Source organism: Symphalangus syndactylus, chromosome 2 (assembly GCF_028878055.3).
Source record: "Symphalangus syndactylus isolate Jambi chromosome 2, NHGRI_mSymSyn1-v2.1_pri, whole genome shotgun sequence".
NCBI lineage: Eukaryota > Metazoa > Chordata > Mammalia > Primates > Hylobatidae > Symphalangus > Symphalangus syndactylus.
In genome coordinates this window covers 22,011,316-22,035,898 of record NC_072424.2, presented here as the reverse complement: position 1 = coordinate 22,035,898, position 24,583 = coordinate 22,011,316, and the positions used below count along the sequence as shown (strand labels likewise).

The following is a 24,583-nucleotide window of genomic DNA, read 5'->3' as shown; positions in this document are numbered from 1 at the left end:
TACATCACTGTTTTATTCATTTGGTACTTATCTTACCTAAGAGTCTAAGTTTATCTTCGAAGTTAATGAAAGGGGAAAAGATCCTATTAGAATAAAAGATCATTTTAAAAGATGTTCAGAAATCAGAAATGCCCGTTTCTGTAGAGCAGAACGTACTAAAAGTGTAAATTTTCATATTTTTTGGCTTAGATTAAGTCCCTTTGTCTTTACACAATGAACATTTAGATGTCATCATTTTTCATTTTCACACATTAATTGTTTAAAATTAGTTCACTATAAGGCTATCAATTAAGAAAATATATAGTATAAAGATTATCCTGGTTTTCGTTGCTTTCTTTTCCCTAGAAATCCTTTAAGCTAGTTTATTTTTAAGATGAGAAATTCCATGACAGTGATTACTCTTCTAAAACAAATTTGGTCTATTTTGTTAAGTAGACTAATGTCTTCCACACATTGATCATTGTACAAACTACTAAAAGCTTTATTAATCATGTGTTAAATTTGTTAAGGAATTTTAAAAGCTTTTGTACCCTACATATTCACTATTTCATGTGATACTTCAAAAAATGTGAAATTGGTTTGATAGGTACTATTTTCTCCATTTTATGTGTGAAAAAAAAAATGAGCAGTTCAGTGAGTTTCCTGAGACTACCCACTGGGGATGTCAGTAATAGAACTGGAAGAGTTGGTCACCCAACCGGTAGAGTAGAACCCTCTGTGCTTCTGAATACAGTAGCCACCCCCTTATCTGCAAGGATACATTCTAAGACCCCCAGTGGATGCCTGAAACCTTGGATAGTACTGAACTTTATACATACTCTGATTTTTCCTATGCAAATACGCCTATGATAGTTTAATCCATAAATTAGGAATAGTACTCTTGTGATGTGGGGTCATTATTAAGTATACTAAATGTTACTTAAACGCAAGTGCTGTGATACCATGACAGTGGACCTGATCATCTAGATGGCTATTACATGACTAATGGGCAGGTAGCCTAAACCAAAAAGAAAATACATTGGTTTATGTAACGAGGAAGATCAAGGAAAATTCTGGCTTTAGAAATGTCTGGATTGTGCAGTTTGAATGTTATTATGACCTTTTTCTCTGGTTTTTGGCTTTGCTCTTTTCCTCCAAGTTGGCACCATTTTAAGGTAAATTTTTCCTGTGTGTTGGTGAAAATGACTATAAACAATTCTAGACTTCATTGTACTTTCAGGTAGTGAGTCTTAAGAGAAGACAGTAGACCTCAAGTGTTTAAACAAAAACCTGAGGAGGATTCTAACTGGCCTGACCTAGATCATGTGCGCATCCAGAAGTCCCAGATCTGTGGCAAGGCGGCATCCACATAACATCATCTCTATGATAGTGGATGCAGGGTTATGCCACCGACATCTCTACCAGTAGGAAGAGTCTACTGGGAAAATAAAAATAAGAAATTCATATTATGCCATCTGTAAAAATTTTTGCAAATATTTGAAGTGTTGGGCAATATATAGTATTCCATTCAAAGTGATTGGCATAATTTTAGGAAAGTAAAATTCTATGAAATTATGGAATATTTTAATACAGAGAGTGCGTATTGATTGCCTCATAAGGCTAATCTAACTTGCCGACCTGTTCTATCTGTCCTATTGATCTGTAGTGTTTTCTGTTTGTTTTCTTTTGTGTTTGTTTTTTGACGAAGTTTTGCTCTTTCTGGAGCAAACTCCAGGCTGGAGTGCAATGGTGCCATCTCGGCTCACTGCAACCTCCGCCTCCCGGGTTCAAGTGATTCTCCTGCCTCAGCCTCCCAAGCAGCTGGGATTACAGGCATGCACCACCATGCCTGGCTAATTTTGTATTTTTAGTAGAGAGGGGGTTTCACCATGTTGGCAAGGTTGGTCTCCAACTTCTGACCTCAGGTGATCTGCCCACCTTGGCCTTTCAAACTGTTGAAATTACAGGTGTGAGCCACTGTGCTCGGCCTGTTGCTTTTTTTAATTGAACTATATTTTAGCTTCTTTTAAAAACAAATCAGTCTTGACAATACTGAAACTACATTCCTGCATGGAAACTATCAGCCATCTCTTTTATGTGGAGCAGCAGCAGCTGTTCCCTTCGATGGTTCATTTGCTCTCTCGTTAGCCACAAGCACAGTCACTCCCTATTGTCTCTAATGCTGAGGCTGATTTCACTTGCCCCTTGCACTTGTTTCTTCTAGAATAGATAATTGCTTCTGTATACTCATATCTGGATGCAGAAAAAAGAAGCTTGATTCAGGCACAGTGGAAAAGAGCATCTTTCTTTGACGAAATAAAGAATATTCCTCCATGTGTAATATGCAAATAAAAGATGACTGTATTGAAAGAACCACAGTTTAAGAGGCCAGTATGAACTAAACCATAATAATATGTCTAGGATACGCAGAAAATGAGGGAATGAAGAACTTAGACTGAAAAAGGACTGAAATTTCAGCAAGCAATTGTTTTTAACTATGAATGAAATATCTGATGCTAATATAAATTAGGTTCTATATTAAGTGAAAAAAGTCCCCAGATATCAAAAGCTTTTACACATAGCAAGTTTATGAAAGAGGATCATAGAATACAGCAGAAATTGTGTGTCTTACACTGAGATAAGCATTTGTAAACTTCAGTCTTACTGGAAATACTGTTGACAAGTATATTGAAGTTACTTCTGAATACTTACAGACAAGTCGTATGAAAACAATTAAATTGGTTGCAGCATTTCTATTGCAGATGATGAAAGCACATATATAAATAATATCACCTAGGTAGCAATATGTAATCGGTGACATTGATCAGAATTTTTGTGTCAGAAGGTGAGAGGCCCTAACTGGAACTCAGCAAATGACTTATCTTTGTTGCTAGAAACGTTTTGCAAAATGCAACATAAATTGTTCAAAACCAGTCACAGTGACTCAACTCCTGCAATGAATAGTGCTAATGTGAAAACTTAAATTCAAGAAGGCTACATTATCCAAGAGACATAGAATTTAGGTCCCCTAATTATGTCATATTCCAGGAAGTGCCTTGTGCCAAAGAATTTAAAAGGTAATATAGTACGAATGTGTAGTAATTGACAATGTGAACAGAATAAAATCACATGGCTGAAATCCAGATACTCCAGGGCTGCTTTTTATGAATTACATGTATGGTTGCCTGTTGTAGTACATGAACTTCTGTGGCTGAATGCTGTGAGATATTTCTGGACACTTTTATATCATTCAAGAGAAAATCCCTAAGCAATCCCCAACAATGAAAAGTGAATCAAAGTATTTATTTTGGCTGATATTAGAACCTATAGACTTTGAATATTTCCCTGCAAAGTCATTCACAAATAGATGATGCCTTTTGATATGGTTTGGCTGTGTCCCCATCCAAATCTCATCTTGAATTGTAAGCCCCATAATCCCCATGTGTCATGGGAGGGACCCAGTGCAAGGCAATTGGATCATGAGGGTGGTTTCCCCCATGCTGTTCTCATGATAGTGATTGAGTTCTCAGGAGATCTGATGGTTTTACAAGCATCTGGCATTTCCCCTGCTGGCACTCATTCTCTCTCCTGCTGCCCTGTGAAGAGGTGCCTTTTACCGTGATCATAAGTTTCCTGAGGCTTCCCCAGCCATTTGGAACTGTGAGTCAATTAAACCTCTTTTCTTTGTAAATTACCTACTCTTGGGTGAGAACAGACTAATACACCTTTAGAGAAACTAATTTGGCAAGAAATAACTTGGCTCACTAGCCTACACTACACTCATTTTCCTGAAATGAGAGTCATAGCCTGAACTACGTTACCAAAACTGTAGAGATTAAAACAAAATTCCAAAAGGTTTCTCTGACTTTCAGCTTTATGAAAATACATTAACATTGCTTAAGTTTACCTTTCTAGCTTGTTATTGATACTATGAACAAATGGGCTACAAATTGAAGTTTTTAAACTGCAAAGCAATGGCAATGAATAACTAAAAACTAAATACATTGATGTTGAAATTCCAGAGCTGAACATATATCTCTAGATAATGATGATTGTACGAACAGAGTCTATATATGTTAAATAGCATCAATGTTGGTCTACTCTGTTTTTGCACATGAAACTAGGCCAATCAAATTATTGTTCCAAGCTGAATAATTTGTGGTTTAGGTTTCATGGCCTGACAGTGATGTCTAATGATAGATTACAATGACAAGGAGTAACAAATCGTGAAAGGAAACTTCAATAATGAAATACTTCTATTTTTTCAATATTGTTTTTACTTTAAAATTTCAAATATCTCTGTCATATGTTTGTATGTGCTATGTTACATGCTTTTATCATTATTCAAAAAACATACAGTATTTTTAAAAATTTCAATAGCTTTTGGGGTACAAGTGGTTATGAGTTGTATGAATTATATAGTGGTGTATTCTGAGATTTTAGTGCACCTGTCACCTGAGTCGTGTATGTTGTACCCAATATATAGTACTTTTATCCCACACTCCATTCCTACCCTCCCACTTCTGAGTCTCCAAAGTCCATTATATCACTCTGTATGTCTTTGCATATTCATAGCTTAGCTGCCACTTATAAATGAGAACATACAGATCATGAAGTAATTTTGGTTGTTTTCTGGCACTTGACTAAATTGACATCTAATCTGCCTCACTCATTTATATGACTGGCTGGCTTCTGTAGGCATTTGAATGAGTGACCTCTGCCTTCACCTAAGCCTCTATATGGTGCTCTGCCATCCTTTGATGAAAGACTATATTAAAGAGAATAATCTATATGATTTTTATAAATAGAGAGTCCAAAGAGTAAGAATTTGTCAGAGTGTCTCCAGCACTGTCTAGAGGAAAAATGTACCCAGACCAAGGGCCTCAAGGATATTGTTACTGTGGAGAGAGATGCATTGTCTTTTCCTAGACTGATAACAGTGACCGTAAATATCATTTAACTAGCTGTCCTTGATCAGATGAGACACTCACCAAGCAACAGGAGCATTCCTGATCTGGCCTTAGGAGAGACCATAATTACCAGGCACCAGAGTATCTTGTCTCTTCAGAAGTGAATTTTTTCCTTATACATTGTTACATTTTCTTTCTGCCTTATGTAGCAGCTTCTTGTCAGTTTGGGTAACTAAATAAGTCACTAGAGACTTATCACTCTTGGGCATCCTGACAAAGTATCTTGACTTCTAAACAATGGACCAGATCTTGCTACTTGTTTATATTTATATTTATATTTATATTTATATTTATAACTCAGTGTTCTAAAAACAGTTAGACCATACCCACTACTGTTCAACTGAAATGAAGTATGAGTATTTGGGAATAATAGTGAGAGGCTCCCTTCCTACAATAGTTTAGAAATAAAATTACTATCACTTTTACTTTGAAAGTAAAAAAATATTTTTTATGTGAATAAAATAAGTTAAGCAACGGTGAATACATTTGGAGACATTTTGGGACTCTTCAAAGTGCTCATCAAAGTTGCTAGTAGGTAATTCAAGGAAAAGATAGTTTCTACTGATGCTTTTTTTTTATTTATTTTAATCTAATCTAGTGGCATTCCATCTTGAAAAATTTACCCAGTAGGCTAACTGAATATTTAACAGACGTCTACATGAGAGTAGATTAGGCCAAGCCTAGAGTGCTCATGCTTTCAACCTCGGCCTGTGGCTGCTAGCGCTTTGCTAGGTAAGGCAAAGACAAGGTGGTTAATGGCCGTGATAGGCTTTTTCACAATAAATTAATTAATGTGGGTTTACATTCTTCTCAGAGGCGCATAGGCATTCTCTGACATGCACCCATTAATATAAGTTATGAGACAAAGTGTTTTAATTATATATCATGCCACATAAGGCTTTATAACTTGTACCAACTCCGTCAATATTGAAGTCAATAAAAGTTGAGTGACTGTGAAATAAGATTCTGAACAATTAATCTTAAGGCTAAAATAGTATGAAGAGTGAATAGAAATTATAGATGTATGTAAGTTTATTATATTAGTCCAATAATTAAAATTTCCTTTAAAAAAGTCCATCATGATTATATTGAAAAAAAGTTTGTGTCTGCCTTTTAGAAATAATTTTAAATATACTCTGTTGGCTTTTTCTAACTCATTGAATCCTCAGACATGTTTTAAGCAAATTAATTAAGAGTGTTTGTTCTAAGAACTACTGTTGGGAAATGATAGTATATAATAGAGATACATTTCTGCAAGAGAAAACAAACAATTAAACTGAGATGTCCATGAACGAGAAAATCATACAGTCCTTTTAAAAAATCCTTACTGTAGTGATAGTCTTAATAAAACCACAAAGCATTTGTTGGAAAGAATTGAATCTTGAAGGTCATGTAGTTTAACTTTCTACCCGATGAATAAATCTCTCTTATGTCATCCCAAATAGTCATACAGCCTCTCCTTGAACATTGCCTATGACATTGGATTTATTACCTTTCTACTTGGTTCATAAATTTTACCTTCTATCCGGCTTTAGAGTTCTTTATTAATATATGCCATACAACTTCTACTAGACTGTAGTCTCCCTGAGGGAGGAATCTATATTTAAATCCCTAAAGCCCTGTTTATAACAAGTGATGTCCCTATGATAATGTTACTGAAATAAACAATAAGTTCTAGTTTGGGAACATTCTTCCTATTAGAAGATTTCTTTTTAAATTGAGCCCTTTATCTTCTGTCAACTGATCCAATTCCATTCTTAGGAGTCTCTCAGCCCAAGGGTAGGACTTCCTCCTTTGAGGTGAAGCTTACAATCTTTGGCTCTTTGTTATTGCTTCATTATCCCTTTCACAATGTGGAAAAGAGCTGATCTGTTTCTGTCATTTCAAAATAACTGGTATTCATGACACGGCAAGGTCTCAGATTTTATAGGACATAACTCATCCCTTTACTCATCAAGACACACTGATTATTTAGTTCATTTAGTTGCAATTCAAATCAGTCTCTATTCCTAAAATTGCCTAAGGATAAAGAAAGGAGCTTCTTTCTGGGTGGTTCCAAGAGTCACCACCTGACTATGACGAACACTGAGACAGCACAGGTCACAGGAAATAATCCCACTTTCGGGTAGTTTTATGGTCATGGCATCAGCTTGTGATGTAGGAAGCCAAAATGGCCAATTTCTTTTTCTCAGAAATGCTTACTCGAATGTCTATGAAAGATATCCTTAAAATTTAAAGCATAGACTGTTTTACAACCACAAAAGACTATATACCACCAATTTCGACTTCCTCACTTTGTAGACAAGGGAGTCAAAATTCAGAGTGTTTGTCCTAAGCCAGGCATGGTGGCATGTGCCTGTAGTCTCAGCTACTCAGGAGGCTGAGGCGGAAGGACCTGTGAACAATGTCTGTGATGCCTCACTGGAAAGAGAGAAGCCTGGGCCAGCAATGATGTTTCAGGCAAAAGATGAAGTTCTGAGTGTGGACGTTGACAGTGAGTCTGACAGGAGGGAATGAATGAGGGAGACACCACTCAGGGAGGATCAACAGGGCCTGGCTTGACTCATAGAACGAGAGTGGCAGGGACATTAAGGGTATCAAAAATGATGCAAATGTTTCCAGCTCATGACTCAAATAATAGCAGTTCTAATAACAGGAACAGGCAAGGCATGAAGAAGAGCTCTTTGGAGTTCAGGAATTCAGGTCCAGACTGGGCAACATAGTGAGACGCTGTCTGTTAAAGATAAACTTTAAAAAATAGGGTATTGGGCCGGGCGCGGGGGCTCATGCCTGTAATCCCAGCACTTTGGGAGGCCGAGGTGGGCGGATCACGAGGTCAGGAGATCGAGACCATCCTGGCTAACACAGTGAAACCCCATCTGTACTAAAAATACAAAAAAAAATTAGCCAGGCATGGTGGCGGGCGCCTGTAGTCCCAGCTACTCAGGAGGCTGAGGCAAGAGAATGGCGTGAACCCCGGGGGGCGGAGCCTGCAGTGAGCCGAGATCACGCCACTGCACTCCAGCCTGGGCGACAGTGAGACTCTGTCTCAAAAAAAATAAGAAAAAAAGAAGAGGGTATTGTCCTAGATCATGGGAGTACTGGAAGTATCAGAAGTGAAGACCAAGACCCCTTATTTCTCTTTATTTCTATCTCCAAAGAGCTCTTTTCTCACACCACTCTCCTCAGATGTCAAATTGGACTGTGTTTTCTATGTCATGTCCTGTCATGTAAAATTTAAATATTAAAATCTACCAGAGGGAAATAAGTGCTTTTAAAGGTATTTTGTGATTTATCATGTACAGAACTTAAGGATATGTATTAAATAAACCTGAAATAACGTGTCATTCTATTTCAGCCCTCTCTAGTGAAAAGAGAAAACTTAGTTGTCTTTGAATTATCCTGTATTAGTCCATTCCCATACTGCTATAAAGAACTACCTGAGACTGGGTAATTAATGAAGAAACTAGGTTTAGTTGACTCACAGTTCCACAGGCTGTACAGGAAGCATGGCTGGGGAGGCCTCAGGAAACTTAAAGTCATGTCAGGAGGACAAAGTGGAAAAAAGCACATACATCTTCACATGCAACAAGAGAGAGAAAGCAAAGGCGGAAGCGCTACACACTTTAGACAGCTAGATCTCGTGAGAACTCACTCACTATCAAAGTGAGCAAGGGGGAAATCGACCCCCATGATCCAATCACCTCCCACCAGGTCCCTCCTCCAACACTCAGGATCATAATTCAACATGAGATTTGAATGGGGACACACAGCTAAAGCATATCATACCCTCAAATCTTCTTTTCTTCAGAAAATTTAAATTCTTTTAAATTGAAGTAGCCATTTTGGAAATACAGAAGCATAAATAAATAATATTGAACTAGGTGATGAGATAATCCAATATTTGGCCTGATTAAAGGTAAATATTTGTTAGTTCCAACATTGAATACTTGGCATTATTTGTTGGGGGAATATTTACTTGTTATATTGGGCTATAATAAATTTTAATATATATATTATATACTAAATACATAATAGATAATTAATATATTATATATTATAATATATAATACATTATAGTTAAATATATATTATAATGCAAAGTATGTTATATGTTTATATATGTCAATATTTTAATATATCAGAGAGAACAATACATATAATCTTTGGAGTTTAGAAAAAGTGAAATAGGCCCGAAGTTTATTTTTTAAAAGGTGCCTAGATATACTAGAAACACAAAGAATGAAATGAATAAAACTCGTAGGATGACTTCTTCCTTTGCCATGAATCATTGAGGGTTGTAATTATAGAAATTTGGACTCACGGACAAGTACTTTTATATTTTGAAATGTTTCACTAAATAAATATTAGTTTATTTATTAATATTTATTTAAGTTTCTTTCTTTTTCTCTCTCTCACTCATTTATTTGTTACAGTATTTGTTCAAAAAGTACAAAATGTCCACATGACAGGCCCCTTACCTGGTACTAAGTAATATAAAGATAAGGAGGCAATCCTCCTTGGAACAGTCCATCATGTGACTGATTATCATGCAATAGCGTCAGAGTGAGACATATGTCTAAAGTGCAGGTGACCCAAGAGTAAGTGATAATTTCCAATTTAGGGGTTGGGGATGATTTTACAGAGCAGGTAATAAATGAACACAAGCTTACCTGGTAAGGGATGGGGAGGGAAAGGTATTGCAGAAATAGCACAAGTTAAGTCATGGAGGTATAGGCACAACTAGTTTGTTTGCAGGGCTCTAAGTCAGGGGTCCCCAACCCTCAGGCCATGGACCGATAACCTGTCCGTAGACTGTTAGGAACTGGGCTGCATAGCGGGAGGTGGGCAGCAGGTGAGCGAGCGAAGCTTCATCTGTATTTACAGCCGCTCCCCATCGCTTGCATTACTGCCCAAGCTCCGTCTACTGTCAGATCACTGGCTGCATTAGGTTCTCATAGGAGCACACACCCTATTGTGAACTGCGCATGTGAGGGATCTAGGTTGCGTGTCCTACGAGAATCTAATGCCAGATGACCTGTCACTGTTTTCCATCACCCCTACATGGGACTCTTATTGCAAGAAAACAAGCTCAGGGCTCCCACTGATTCTAAATTAATGTGAGTTGTAGAATTATCTCATTATATATTACAATGTAATAATAATAGAAATAAAGTATGCCATAAATGTAATGTCCTTGAATCATCCCAAAGCCATCCTCCCACCCCATCCCATGGAAAAACTGTCTTCCATAAAACTGATCCCTGGTGCCAAAATGGTTGGAGACTGCTGTTCTAAGTGGTTCAGCTTGAAGGGTGCTTAAAGTGAGGAAGTGATAAAAGAAGCACGTGGGGGCAGTTTGCTAAAGGTCATGCAGGAATGTTAAGGAGTTTAGATTTTATCTCCTAGAAAAATGATCAGATCTGTGTTTTAGAAAAAACCTGTACCAACAAGCATACAAATGTACACTCTTGGCTTTCAAGCTTACAATTTAGTAAAGGGGATAAAAAATAAGTAATATAACGTTTAAGTCATAAAAGATTAAAAATAAACAAAATGCAGTGAGTGTTCAGAAACTAGAGAAATCTTATCTGACTGAGGATGATCAGAAAATTTATTTATGAAAGAGATTGTTCACATTTGAGCTGGGGCTTGAATTTATGAGGGGGGTGTAGATATATAGAGAAAGGTGAGGAAGGACCATCAATGTAGAAGAAACAGCATCCCAACACTCAGAAGGTGGACAGGAGAAACATGGGTGAAGGGCACGGACTTTACGGCTCAGATGGTAGACCAAGGAGAAGACAAGCAAGTCCTTGATCTAAATTAAGTAATTTGAGCTTTATTCAATAGGGACATTCGAGGAGAGTGTGATCAGAGATGTGATTCCAGATGGTTTACCTGGGAACAATGTCTGCGATGCCTCATTGAGAAGAGAGAAGCCTGGGCCAGCAACGATGTTTCAGGCATAAGAGGAAGATCTGAGTGTGGATGTTGACAGTGAGTCTGACCAGAGGGAATGAATGAGGGAGACACCATTGAAGGAGGATCAACAGGGCCTAGCTCGACTCATGGAATGAGGGAGGCAGGGACCTTAAGGGTGTCAAAGATGATGTGAATGTTTCCAGCTTGTGACTCAAATAATAGCAGTTCTAATAACAGGAACTGGGAAGGCATGAAGAAGAGCTCTTTGGAGAGAAAAGCGTTTCTTAAGATTTGGATAGGATGACTTCATGCTTCAGATAAAGTATCTGAAAGGCCCAGAAGATATTGGCAATGCTGGGCTGGGAGCTTTGGAAAGAGAATGGATTTTGTGATGAATTTTTAAAAGCTATTGTTAACTCCTGCATAGGACATTTTTCAGGCAGAACTACAATGATTGCAGCAAGCATTTATGGATTCACTAGTAACTGATACTCATTAAATACAATTGTTAAAGTGTGGGTCTTTATCTCTCAGAATGATAATCTCTCTAGGGTAAGAATTTCTGTAGATGATATGAGATCAATGAAATCTAATGCTACTTTTTTCTTTCAACAAATATTGACCAACTGCCTGCAATGATAGACCTATTGCTATGTGCTGGGGCCCAGAGATGAACAAAACCCAGCTTGTCTCAGAATAGTTCGATCTGGGGGAGGAGAGTAAAATGTAAATACCTAACGATTCTATAATATCCTAAGTGTTATAAGGGATTCATTATAAATTGCTGTAAAAACACAGAAAAGGGCGTGGTTTTTAAAAATATCCTATATTATCATTGTAGGTCTTTGTACTTTTTAATTTAAAAATGCTTAAGTACCTACTAAGTCCCAGACATTGTGCTTGTCACTTGGGATGCAGATATAAATAACATGCAGTCTTCTGAGAGCTCCTACTGATGAATGTATTAAATGTTATTCATACTTATCTTACAGGTATGGCTGAAAACATTGATTCTTGAAGTGTTTCTTGGAAAAAAAAAAACCAACCAGTTGTAACTAGTGAAGCTTTGAGAGGGTGATTTTTCCATGGTGTGGGCACTCACAGCGTCTCCGCACACTGCTTGGTGCTGTTGAATAGTTAATTCTCCAGTTACTGCAGGTCTGCATGCCAGTGTGGACTGGCTGCCATGAATACCAGGAAAGGTTTCCACCAAATAAAGTATCCAGGACTTGGAAGTACTCTTGTTCATAATCTCTTCTTTGTCTAATTCTTGCATAATGTAACAAAGTTTGTGTGAAAAGGCTGTGCCTCATAAATCTTTGAAATTTTAATATTATTATAGTGAGAAACAAAAAGTCAGGAAAAACTAAGAAATAAGGTTAGCTATTTGCTATGAACATTTGAAAATGAGAAACTGGCTGGGCGTGGTGGCTCACGCTTGTAATCCCAGCACTTTGGGAGGCCGAGACGGGCAGATCACGAGGTCAGGAGATCGAGACCACGGTGAAACCCCGTCTCTACTAAAAATACAAAAATTAGCCAGGCGTGGTGGCAGGCGCCTGTAGTCCCAGCTACTTGGAGAGGCTGAGGCAGGAGAATGGCGTGAACCCGGGAGGCGGAGCTTGCAGTGAGCCGAGATCACGCCACTGCACTCCAGCCTGGGTGACAGAGCGAGACTCCGTCTCAAAAAAAAAGAGAAACTAAGAATATCTGTAGATTGAATTGCTCATCACTTTAAGTTAACATAGTAGCCAAAATGGCAAGTTTCTACTATTACATTACAGTATATCATGAAGCCTATGTACAATCATGTAAGGTTATATTTAGCTATATGTGAACACCAATTTGCCCATACACCCATTAACATAGTTGAACAATGACAGTACCAAAAAATTAACACGTAATATAGTACTTACTATGTACCAGGTGCTATTCAGACAATAAATAATTCAATCTTCTTATTTAGCATATGAGCTAGGAACCATGATCATCCCCATTTTACAGGTAAGAAAAGGAATAGTGAGGCTTACTAGCCCAAGGTCACACTGCTAATAAGTGGCAGAGGCAGAATTTGACCCAGCATTCAGGCTCTGAAGACAATAATGATAAGTCCCATATTATACTGCCACACAGGTAAGAGGAAAAGATTAGCTATGTTTGTTATTGAACTCTTATAGCAGGGTCTGTTTATATTAATTGGGATGCTTACACACAGAAATGTGTTAGGGAAAAATATTCTGAAAATGCCTAATCCTGGTTTGGAAAAAATATTACCTTTTATATGCTTATTATCTAACACCTTGTAACCTTAAAGTAACTTTCAAGAGTGACTCAGTCTGTGCTTAACCAAAATATTACTAATAATGAAACAGCAAAACCTTGGAAGTTTCCATTGCCAATCACAAGATGTAAGGCACACCCCGATAATTTTATTTACTTTGCAGAGCATAAGGTGGAATAACATGTTCTTCTAAACGTAGAGTTTAAACATTGAGTTGCATCATTGTGAAGAAAACCACTTAGTATTTTATAGTGAGGTGACTTTACAAGTAAAGATCTTCAAGAAGATTTTTATGTGATTTAAAAAATCAGCTTAGATGCTTGGAATTTGGATTGTTGCATTCTTGTGCTTTGGCACATCAAGAGGTAAGATTCATAATTTATAATAAGTTCTTTAAAAATAATGAGTATACTTACATCTAAAAGGTAATTGACATGAACTTATTCTTTAGAAATTACTATTACCAATTTCATTCTTAAGTAGTTTATTGTTTTTATGAATATGTTTAAAATATTGGCTGCTTATATTTCTTTGTATTTATTTTTTCACTTATCATAAAATTATCAATGGAAAATGCATCACTTAATACTGAATGAGTCTTATGAACATAAAGAAGCATCTATTTCCAACAATATAAAAGAGTTGCCGGACAGTCTTGTATTGGGCTCCTAGCTCTGCCACTTACTAGTCTTATGGGCTTAGACATTAAAGTCTCGGTTTCTTCATTTCTAAGATGGGTACTTAGCAATAAATGAGAAAATATATACAAATTTCCAAATTCTGTAGCTGACTCATAGTAGATACTCAATAATTGAATGAATTAACTAATTATTAATGTCAATTGGAATGTCCATTTTGTTTTGCTACTTCAGTCACAGTTTTCTGGAGGGATATTAGTCTGTGGACATTTCTTAAACATTAACTCAGTATTCATTGACATGTTTGCTCTTTATACTATGGACTCCTTAGACATTACAGTGTAAGGAGTTAGTGATTTTGGCTACTTTTACCATCCATGTTTAATATTGTGCCTATAAGCAAATACTAAAATTAGTTGATTTATTTTAACCAAACTAGAATCAAATAATTTTAATGTTGAAAGAGATCAACCCTTTTGTTGTAAAGTATCATGTAGTTGGTTGAGATAGTATTGTGGTAAGAAGACAGTCATCACATCTAACATTCAGTTCAACCACCGGTTTGAATTCTGAATCTTCCTGGGTTTTAGTCCTCGTTCTGCTGCTCGGTAGTTGCTTAACTTTCAACAAGTACTTAACCTTTCTAAGCCTCAGTTGATTCATCTGTAGAAACAGGACAGTAACCAAAATAAAATTATAGGGTTGTTCAAATTAAATAAGATGCAAGTTGACCACCTCTAATCCAAACATCTGAAATCTAAACTTCTTCAAAATCTGAAACATTTTGAGCACTAACATGATGCCACAAGCAGAATATTTCACATACAAATACTTGACACAAACTTTGTTTTATGCACAAAATTGTTAAAATACTGTATGAAATTACCTTTAGCCTATGTGTATAAGGTATATATGAAACATAAATGAAGATATCTTATTGTGTATATGCAAACATTCCAAAACCCGAAATCTGAAACACTTCTGGCCCAAGTGTTTTGGATAAGGGATACTCAACCTGCAATTCATGTAAAATGCTTGGCATGGGATTTGGGACGTATTATTAGTGAGCAATCAATAAACGTTTGCTCTTATTTACACAGATGAAGAAAACAAGACACAGAGAGAGATTCATTGTGCAACATCTTGGCACTAGCTGGTGGAATTGGCCAATCTTGACTTTGAATTCAGTGTCTTTTAGTCCCTGACCTCCAGCTCTTCTCTATTGGATAAAAAATGAAGGAGATAGGACTATCGTTAGTTTTCATATTTCAAGAACTATATTCTATTTTGCATGATTCTCCTGCCCCAGGACAGTCCTAATTGAGTGTTGAAAGCACTTAGACTGGTAAAGGCAGAATTAAGAAATAGGCAGTTTGCCCTGATCTGCTGAGATGATATTTAAAGCCATGACTACAGACAAGATCATCAAGGGAGTGACTGCAGGTAGAGAAAGAAGATGGAACTACTGAGTCCTAGGACACTTCCTCATTAAGAAATCAGGAAGATGATGGCAAACTAGCAAAGAAGACTGCTGAGAAGTACTCAGTGAAGTGGTAGGAAACCTAGGAGAGTTAGCATCCTAGAAGTCAATTTAAGATGAAAGAAATAACAGCATGTTTGTGTGAGGCTAGGAATGATCCAGTAGAGAGGAGGAAAGTTGGTAAAGCAGGAGAAAGAGAAAGGAGTAATGCTGTGCCTTACCCCTCAGATGGAGTCTTAATAGGATGAAGGTTTGCCTTTGTGAGAAACAAAGACAGTTCATCTCTTGTGAACAGAGTGAAGGCAAAATAGAAGGGCAGGTATCTGCAGGTAGCTGGATAGGCATGCTGGGAGCTTGTAAAAGGTCTCTTCTCTTTGTTTCTGGTTTCCTATTGAAATAGGAAACAGGGTCATCAGCCAAGAGGATTGGTGGGGATGAAAATGCTGGAGGTTTGAGAGGCAAGAAGAATGAAATAACCCAGGAGCCTGGGAAAATGAAGGCCTAGGAAAATAGGATACGATGGCTGGGCAGCTTTAGGATCTGCTTTAATTTCATAACCACAAATTAAAAGTGAGATAGTACAGTATGTGATTTCCTCCAGGTGCATTCAGCTGCACAGGTGTAGACAGGAAATAGGTGAAGTGTGGGTTTAACCTGAGTTGTGGTTAAGCCAAGTGAAGCAAGAACAGGAGTGAAGTTCAAGGAGAGTACAGGGGTGTGGTTTTAATTAACTGTAGGATTTACACTGGATAAGAAGGGAATTGAGGAGAGAAATGACTGCCTAATAAGAAGTTATTTTAACAAAATACATACTTACATAAAATTTAGATAATACATATATTTCTCCTACACACCACATATCTATTATACAGCTGCCATAAATTTAACAACTGAGTCTACATTCATTTGTATTATTACCTATATCTCATCTATTAAATCTGTAACGGAGTCCGTTGCCTTCAATCTTCTGGTACCTACCATTTATGCTAATGACTTCCAAATGTAATATCTCCAGCTAAACTTCTCCTTGGAATCCTAGTCTCATATACACAAGACAGCTCCACTTAGGTATCTAATTCATATAGAATCTACATATCCAAAACTGAACTCTCAATATCTACCCCCAAATCTGTTCATCTCAAAGTTTTCACAATTAATGGCCTTTCAGGTGCTCTGGCCAAAATACCTTGCATCATCCTTGACTTTTCTTTCTGTCAAACCTCACTGCCAATCAGTCAGCACAACTCTTTGGATCCTCTTTCAAACTCCATGCAGAACCTGACCATTTGTAACCACCTCCATTGCTACCACCCTAGTCTTAGCCACCATTGAGTCTTATCTAGTTTGTTATAATAGTCTCCTAGCTGGCCTCTTCCTCTGCCTTGCCCAGAAGCTAACCCAAGTCAGTCCATGTCACTTTTCTGCTCAGAGCCCTCCAGTGGCTTCCTATCTCACTTCAGAGTAAAAGCCAGTGACCTACCAAGTACTACATGCTTTAGCCCTCTGTTACCTCCTAGCATTAACCCCTGCTACTCATCCACCTACCCCTATTCAAACTCCTGGGGGCCAGATGCATTACAAATGTTAGTTTTTTTTTATTATTTTAGAAACATGCTATGGTAAACATATTGTCTATAATACATAATTTCCAGAAAAATCTAGGACAGCACCCCATATTTAATCACGTGAATATTTATGTAGTAAAATACATGACTATGATCCCACATAATTTAATCTCATATTAAATGGGATAAAGACAATAAATAGCTTTAGGTCTGTTATTGCTGCCAAACTAGTTACTGCAAACTGGAAAACAAATAAATGAAGAAACCCAAAAGCAACTATTTTTCCCCAGAGATTTTTAGATTTTGAAATTGCAGAGTAAAACATTGTGGAGCTATGTCTTCTCCCTGTCTCCATTCCCTGGGCCCTAGTCCGGGTGCCTCCTAATTCCTCAGTCACAATAGGCTCTCTGCTTCCGTGCAGAGTCTTGCTTGTACTTTCCTTCCCTCTGTCTGGAATGCTGTCCCGCACATCTGCACGTGGTTTGCTCCTCTCCCCCTCGGGTCTTGATGCAAATGCTACCCTGGACACCCTATTTGAACTGCAAACCCCTCCTCACCTAAACACACAAACACCCTCTTCCCTTCCCTGCTTTAGGTTCCTCCCAGCACCTGTCACTGTTTTAACGCAGCCATTTTTAAAAAACTTATTCTTATCTATTGTCTGTCTCTACATCCCCTACTAGATTATATACTCCATGAGGGCTAGAATTGTTTTTTCCAATGCTGAATTCCAGTGCTAATAGCATCTGGCAAATAATAGGCACTCAAACAAACAAATATTTCTTGAATAGATTATCGAACCTACTTTCCAGCTTTTCTGTGTCTTTGGAAAAGGCTACTCACAGTAAGATAGAGAAGTGACTCCTTTAGAAAGTGGAAATTAGGAAGATATGAACTAATATGCCAATTTACATGGTTTCTTAACCAATTTACACTAGCTTCATGTAATGTGCTGTTTTTCAAATGTTTCTTTAAAGAATTCTTAGGCCAAAGGGGAAATAAAGCATTTCAACTAGAGAATATATTAAAACATAATGACTCAAGAACTGAAGAAACTAGAAAAAAATAAGTAAAGGTGAAGAAAGCATTTAAGTAATAAAAATAAAAGTAGAAGTGAATCATACAAACAGGAAAAATAGGATTCATAAACCTATGTGGCAGTTGCTTAATAAAACTAATGATGCCATGATGGCAAATTTAAATAAAGTGAAATAACCTCAGATGTGGGTGAAGTTAAAATGACTAGACTTTGCATAAATTTATGGTAAAAGAATTGAAATTCTAGATGAAAATCTTACTCCTTACACCAGAATAAATCCCAGGTGTGTAAACATTCAAAAGTAAAAGATAAAACATTAGAAAGAAGTATGAAAGAAAACAGTGTGTAATTGTTAATAGTCTTGGAGTGGCCAGGCACGGTGGCTCACGCCTGTAATCCCAGCACTTAGGGAGGCCGAGGTGGGCATATTCCCTGAGGCCAGGAGTTCGAGACCAGCTTGGCTAACATGGTGAAACCCTGTTTCTACCAAAAATACAAAAAATTAGCCAGGTGTGGAGGTGCACACCTGTAATCCTAGCTACTCGGGAGGCTGAAGCAGGAGAATTGCTTGAACCCGGGAAGCGGAGGTTGCAGTGAGCTGAGATCATGCCATTGCACTCCAGCTTGGGCAACAAGAGCAAAACTCCATCTCAAAAAAAAAGGCTTGGAGTGAGGAAGCCTTTTCTAAACAAAACAAAACCCCAAAGCCACTAAGTAAAAGCCTGATAATTTTGATTGCATAAATGCAAAACTTCTAAATGAAAAAAATAAAGTAAAACAAAAATATAGACAACAAATTTGAGTATATTTTCCAGATATCTGACTAAAAGGAAGCAAATTTCTCTACTTTTTGCAGAATTTTTACAAATAAATAACTAAAAACAAACTTTAGAAAAATATGCATAGGACACAAAGATCTCATCCACAAAAGAGATACAAATGGCCAGAAATGCACAAAAGGATATTCAAAGTTTCTGATAATTAAATAAATGCAAATTAAAATAACAATGGGTTTTCATTCTTATAGAACACGTAAGGTTGTCATACTGGTAGTACTTATAGAAACTGAAATCTACATACCCTTCCATAGTATGTAGATTGTATTGTTGTTCCCCATATTGACTCTCCATCCTTTTAAGACCATTATACACATTCATCTTTGACCACATGACATAGAAGAGAGTATTCTAAGTCTAGACACCTTTAAGAGCCTTTGCATGGTTCCACAGTTGCATCCTTTTCCTCTGCCCCAAGAGACACGTGCTCAAAACAGAGCCTACTCATTTAGCTTGGATCCTGCAACGCAGAAGACTGGTAAATCAGAGCTAGGCCCAACCTAAAACCACTGCAGCCAAAGGATAACATGAGCAAGAAATAAACCTTAATTTTTGTAGGCCAATGAGATGTGGGGGGCTGTTTACTACCACAACATAACCTAGCAAAAGCTAGGCTATATCTCCCAATTCCACTTAGTGATAGAGTGACCCACATAAGGGTTCAATTATTTTCCTGCCACAAATAGCAATACATTTCACTTAGATCATCACTTTTTCTAAGTCTTCATTTTTTCATTTTTTCATATGTATGACACATAAGGCTAAATCTATTTTTGGTATTTTTTATTAGCAGTAGTAAGACAAAAAGAAAGAACCAGACTGGGCATCATTTGGTAAAGAAGTACTCTTTCTCTCCTTTTGTGACTTTTTTATTACCATAAAGGTAATTCATATTTATTACAGAAAATTTGATAAAAAGTCAGGAAACAACAGGTGCTGGAATGGATGTGGAGAAATAGGAACACTTTTACACAGTTGGTGGGACTGTAAACTAGTTCAACCATTGTGGAAGTCAGTGTGGCGATTCCTCAGGGATCTAGAATTAGAAATACCATTTGACCCAGCCATCCATTACTGGGTATATACCCAAAGGATTATAAATCATGCTGCTATAAAGACACATGCACACGTATGTTTATTGCGGCACTATTCACAATAGCAAAGACTTGGAACCAACCCAAATGTCCAACAAAAGTAGACTGGATTAAGAAAATGTGGCACATATACACCATGGAAGACTATGCAGCCATAAAAAATGATGAGTTCATGTCCTTTGTAGGGACATGGATGAAGCTGGAAACCATCATTCTTAGCAAATTATCGCAAGGACAAAAAACCAAACACCGCATGTTCTCACTCATAGGTGGGAATTGAACAATGAGAACACATGGACACAGGAAGGGGAACATCACACACTGGGGCCTGTTGTGGGGTCGGGGGAGGGGTGAGGGATAGCATTAGGAGATATACCTAATGTAAACGATGAGTTAATGGGTGCAGCACACCAACATGGCACATGTATACATATGTAACAAACCTGCACATTGTGCACATGTACCCTAAAACTTAAAGTATAATTAAAAAAAAAAAAAGAAAAGAAAAACCACTGGGATTTACCATTAATATTTTGGTACACTTTCTTTGAATTTAATTTTTTTCCATTACAGATATTATTACAAATTCTCTATAAACGTTTTTAATGGCTGCATAATATTCCTCAATACCATAGTTTTAAAACTGTATCCTTTGTTATTGGCCACTTAAGTTATTGACCCAATTTCAATATATTAATTTTATAGCAAACATTATTTTTACAGAACTATTAATCTTTCAATTTTTTCTTAAGTGGCTTTGATACCTCATAATGTTGCTCACTCTGCTTTATCACATCTATTTTCCTTTAACTTTACACTCTCTGTGAGTATTTCCTTATGGAAAAATGAGCACAGTGGCAGATAACCCTGGTAAGCGATAAACATAGAAAATAAGGACTAGTTATAAAAATCTTCATTTTAAAATCCATAGACTGAATAATGTAGCTGAGGACCTGGAGAAAAAAAGCAACAGAATGCAAAAAATAAGGGCAACTGGGCATTCATGGGAAAACAGAAGTCTGTTTTAGAAAGCCATGATCCAACTATGATGTCACTGGTTCAAATTAGAAAAGGATCAGAATGGATTCCAGGCAGGAGAAATATTAAGAAGCTGCAATATAATAGGAATATATTGAAGAAGGCACATGTTCGTTCTTCTAGGAAGAGAAAAAAAGGCAACCAGAGAATACAGGAAAACACAAACAGTACAAGAAAGGCATGATCCAAATATGGAGTAAACTACGATGACACTGATCCTGAGTAATTCATATGTTAGGAAAGACAATTCATTTGAATCATCTCCTTTGAAGAGAATGAGTGTCTGAACAATGGAAGTGCAGAAAAGGAAATGTAATTATAGCATGCGAGTTGACTGAAGCCAAAAATATTTATCTAGTCATAATAATATAAATTCTGTTCATTGATTTTCAACTTTTTGGAGTCAGCCTGTAGACAAAACATGGAAGGATTAATTGTGCTTATAGAGCAAAGTCTGAATATTATCAATCTTATAGTATGAAAGCAACATTATGAAGCTGACAGACCTTGGAAGCTAGAAGGGAGGAAGAGAGGGAGAGGCAGTACCACTAAAATTTTCCTCTTAGGAAACTGGGAGTCAAGTTCTAATATGATGTATGGATCAAAAAATAGAAGGTTACTATTTACATTTATAATAGAAGCCAATAAATGAGCCAAAAAAAAACCCAAACAAACAAAAAACAAAACAGTGTTATTGAACGCGTTGGAGGAAGAGGTGAGACAAAGTGAAGAGTGGGAGTCCTGGGTTATTGAGCTGCTATCTCTCAGCTTCAAGCCTGCCCTTCTGGCTGAGCTTCACTGAGGCTGGAATGTGGCCAGTACCATCCTAACAAGTGTGGGATGATATCTCATGAAGGATTTGATTTACATTTCCATAGTGATTCATGATATTCAGCATCTTTCACATGGCTGTTGGCCATTTGTATGCTTTGCTTCTTAAGGAAAATGTCTGTTCTGGTCTTTGCCTATTTTTAAACTTAGTTATTTGGTTTTTTGCTATTAAGTTGTGTGAGTTCCTTAGGTATTTTTTTACAGAAATAGAGAAAACAATCCTAAAGTTAATGTGGAACTACTGGAACTACAAAAGACTCCAAACAACAAAGCAATCTTAAGAAAGAAGAACAAAGCTGGAAGCAGCACACTTCCTGATTCAAAACTATAGTTACTACAAAATTATATTAATTAAGACAGTGTGATACTGACATAAAAACAGACACCTAAACAAATAGAACAGAGTAGAGTGTGCAGAAATACACCCATGTGTATATGGTCAACTAGTCTTTCACAAGGGTGCCAAGAATATACAATAAGGAAATGATCGGCTTATTCACCAAACGGTGTTGGGAAAATTGGATATCCACATACAAAAGAATAAAATTGAACCCTTATGCCATATACAAAATTATAAACCCATGTGTATATGGTCAGCTAGTCTTTGACAAGGGTGCCAAGGATATACAATGAGGAAATGATAGGCTTGTTCAACAAATGGTGTTGGGAATATTGGATATCCATATACAAAAGAATGAAATTGAACCCTTATCTTATGCCATATACAAAATTAACCTGGAATAAATACTTAAATGTAAGACTTGAAATTATAAAACTCCTGTGAGAAAACATAGGAAAAATCTCCTTGTTGCTGGCTTTAGCAATGATTGTTTTGGAATATGACAACAAAAGCACAGGCAACAAAACAAACAAGTGGGATTGCATTAAACGAAAAAGCTTCTGCACAGTAAAGGAACTAGTCAACAAAATGAAAAGGCAACCCTATAGAATAGGAGAAAATATTTTCAAGCCATAAATCCAATAAGAGGTTAATTTCCAAAATTAAAATCTACTTTAACTCATAGTGAGAAACACAGCCTCTCCCTAAGCCTGGTTTCTCTATTACTGACACTCCACCTTTCTGCTGCAGGAAAAGAAGTTTGCTATGAAAGGTTAGGATGTTTCAAAGATGGTTTACCATGGACCAGGACTTTCTCAACAGAGTTGGTAGGTTTACCCTGGTCTCCAGAGAAGATAAACACTCGTTTCCTGCTCTACACTATACACAATCCCACTGCCTATCAGGTAAGCTAACTTTTAGCCTTCACACATGGATTATTCTAAAATATAAGATTTGCCTATAGATACAGAAGACATAGATATGGTAACCTATTCTGACATGTGCTATTGACTTAAAGGCAAACATTTCTTTTCAGTATTATGAGTCAGATTTTTTTCAATGTTATCTGTTCTATATTATCTGTTCTGATATATCAGATTTAAATATGAAGATTGCTCTTACATTATTTCATAACAGGTAAACTTGATATTATGTTCAGTCAATGTACTAACTGAGAACCTTCCATCTGTAAGACTGTGAATAAGCAACAATGCCTATTATCTATTGAATTGAATAAACAGAACAGTCTTGACTTTATTACAGTGGGAGAAATGACATATACAAACAAATACCTTTCTTGCAACACAAGTTATGATCTGTGATGTAAGATGCAATTGAAAGACTGGGAACAAAGTGAAAAAGAGCCCACCTTGAGGTCAGGGATGGAACCAGGTAACATTTTGAGGAGGACATGTATTTGAGGTGTATCCTGCAGGATGGGCAAGGTGCTCACAAGCAGAGATAAGCAGGGTAATGGCAAAGGAAGTGGCATGAACATAAAGGAGAGAAACCACAGGCCCGTCTGATGAATGACGTGTTGGGTTAGTCTGTGGGCAGAGAAGGAGTCTTCAAAAGCAAGGTTAGTTAGAAAAGTAGTTGAGGAACAAATTGTATAGTTCCTTCCTGTGGAGTTTGTACTTCATCCTGTAAGCCATGAGGCCCCATTGAGAGCTTTTCAGTGATGCTTTAGGGCATTTACTCTGGCTGCTGTTGCTCTCTTGTCTGAAGCTGGAAGAGACTAGAGGTGACTATGAGACCGTTTAGAACTGTGCTGTCCAACATAGTAGCCACTAGCCACATGTGACTATTAACATTATAATTAAATAAAATCAAAAACTCAATTCATTAGCCACACCAGCCACAGTTCAAGTGCTCAATAGCCACGTGTGGCTAGTGGCTACCGTACTGGACAGTACAGATATAGAATATTTCCATCATCACAGAAAGGTCCATTTGACAATGTTAAATAGAAAGCTATAGTGCAGTTTGGATCACACATGGGAAACAGCCTGAACTGCAGTAATGAAAGTGAGTATGATAATAGAAAATCAACATGATAAACATCATAAACCAGTCTGAGATTTCACACGTAAATGATTGGGAAAATGATAACCCCCTTATCAGAAAAATTGAAGATAAAAGAAAAGGAGTTAGATTCTGGACAGGTGAGGCTTGAGGAGGCTGTTGGAGATGTTAGTCTAACAGCGAAGCTGCCTGCTCCAGCCCGGAGCTGGATAAAAAGATTCAAAAGTCTTCTGGCTGGAGTTGAAAATTGAAACCCAAAGAGTACATGAAATCTCAGAAGCAGAGAAACGAGAGCAGGACTAGGAGTGGTTGGAGGGTCTATATTTAGGGAGCAGGAAAAAAGGGGGGCCAGAGAAGATCATTTCCAGTCTTTACCTGAATCTGTAACCTCGGGGCTTACTTTCCATCAGGCCCATCACATACCGCTGGGCCTTGCCAGCCAAGACAGCGTTCTCCTGTGCCTTCCTACCATACAAATATGGTCCGATTTGTAGCTGTCTACTCACCAGACACACATACATATGTACACATTACTCTTTACT

General features: G+C 37.3%; 1 protein-coding gene across 1 annotated transcript in view; it reads left to right on the top strand.

Moving 5' to 3' along the window:
* The first annotated feature begins 13,305 nt into the window (after positions 1-13,305).
* PNLIPRP3 (pancreatic lipase related protein 3) overlaps positions 13,306-24,583 on the top strand; it is a 56,294-nt gene continuing 45,016 nt past the window's right edge. Inside the window, exons 1-2 of the mRNA XM_055242708.2 lie at positions 13,306-13,520; positions 22,767-22,921. Of these exons, the coding sequence (XP_055098683.2) occupies positions 13,472-13,520; positions 22,767-22,921 (204 nt within the window). The 5' untranslated portion in view covers positions 13,306-13,471. The remainder of the gene's footprint in view (positions 13,521-22,766; positions 22,922-24,583) is intronic.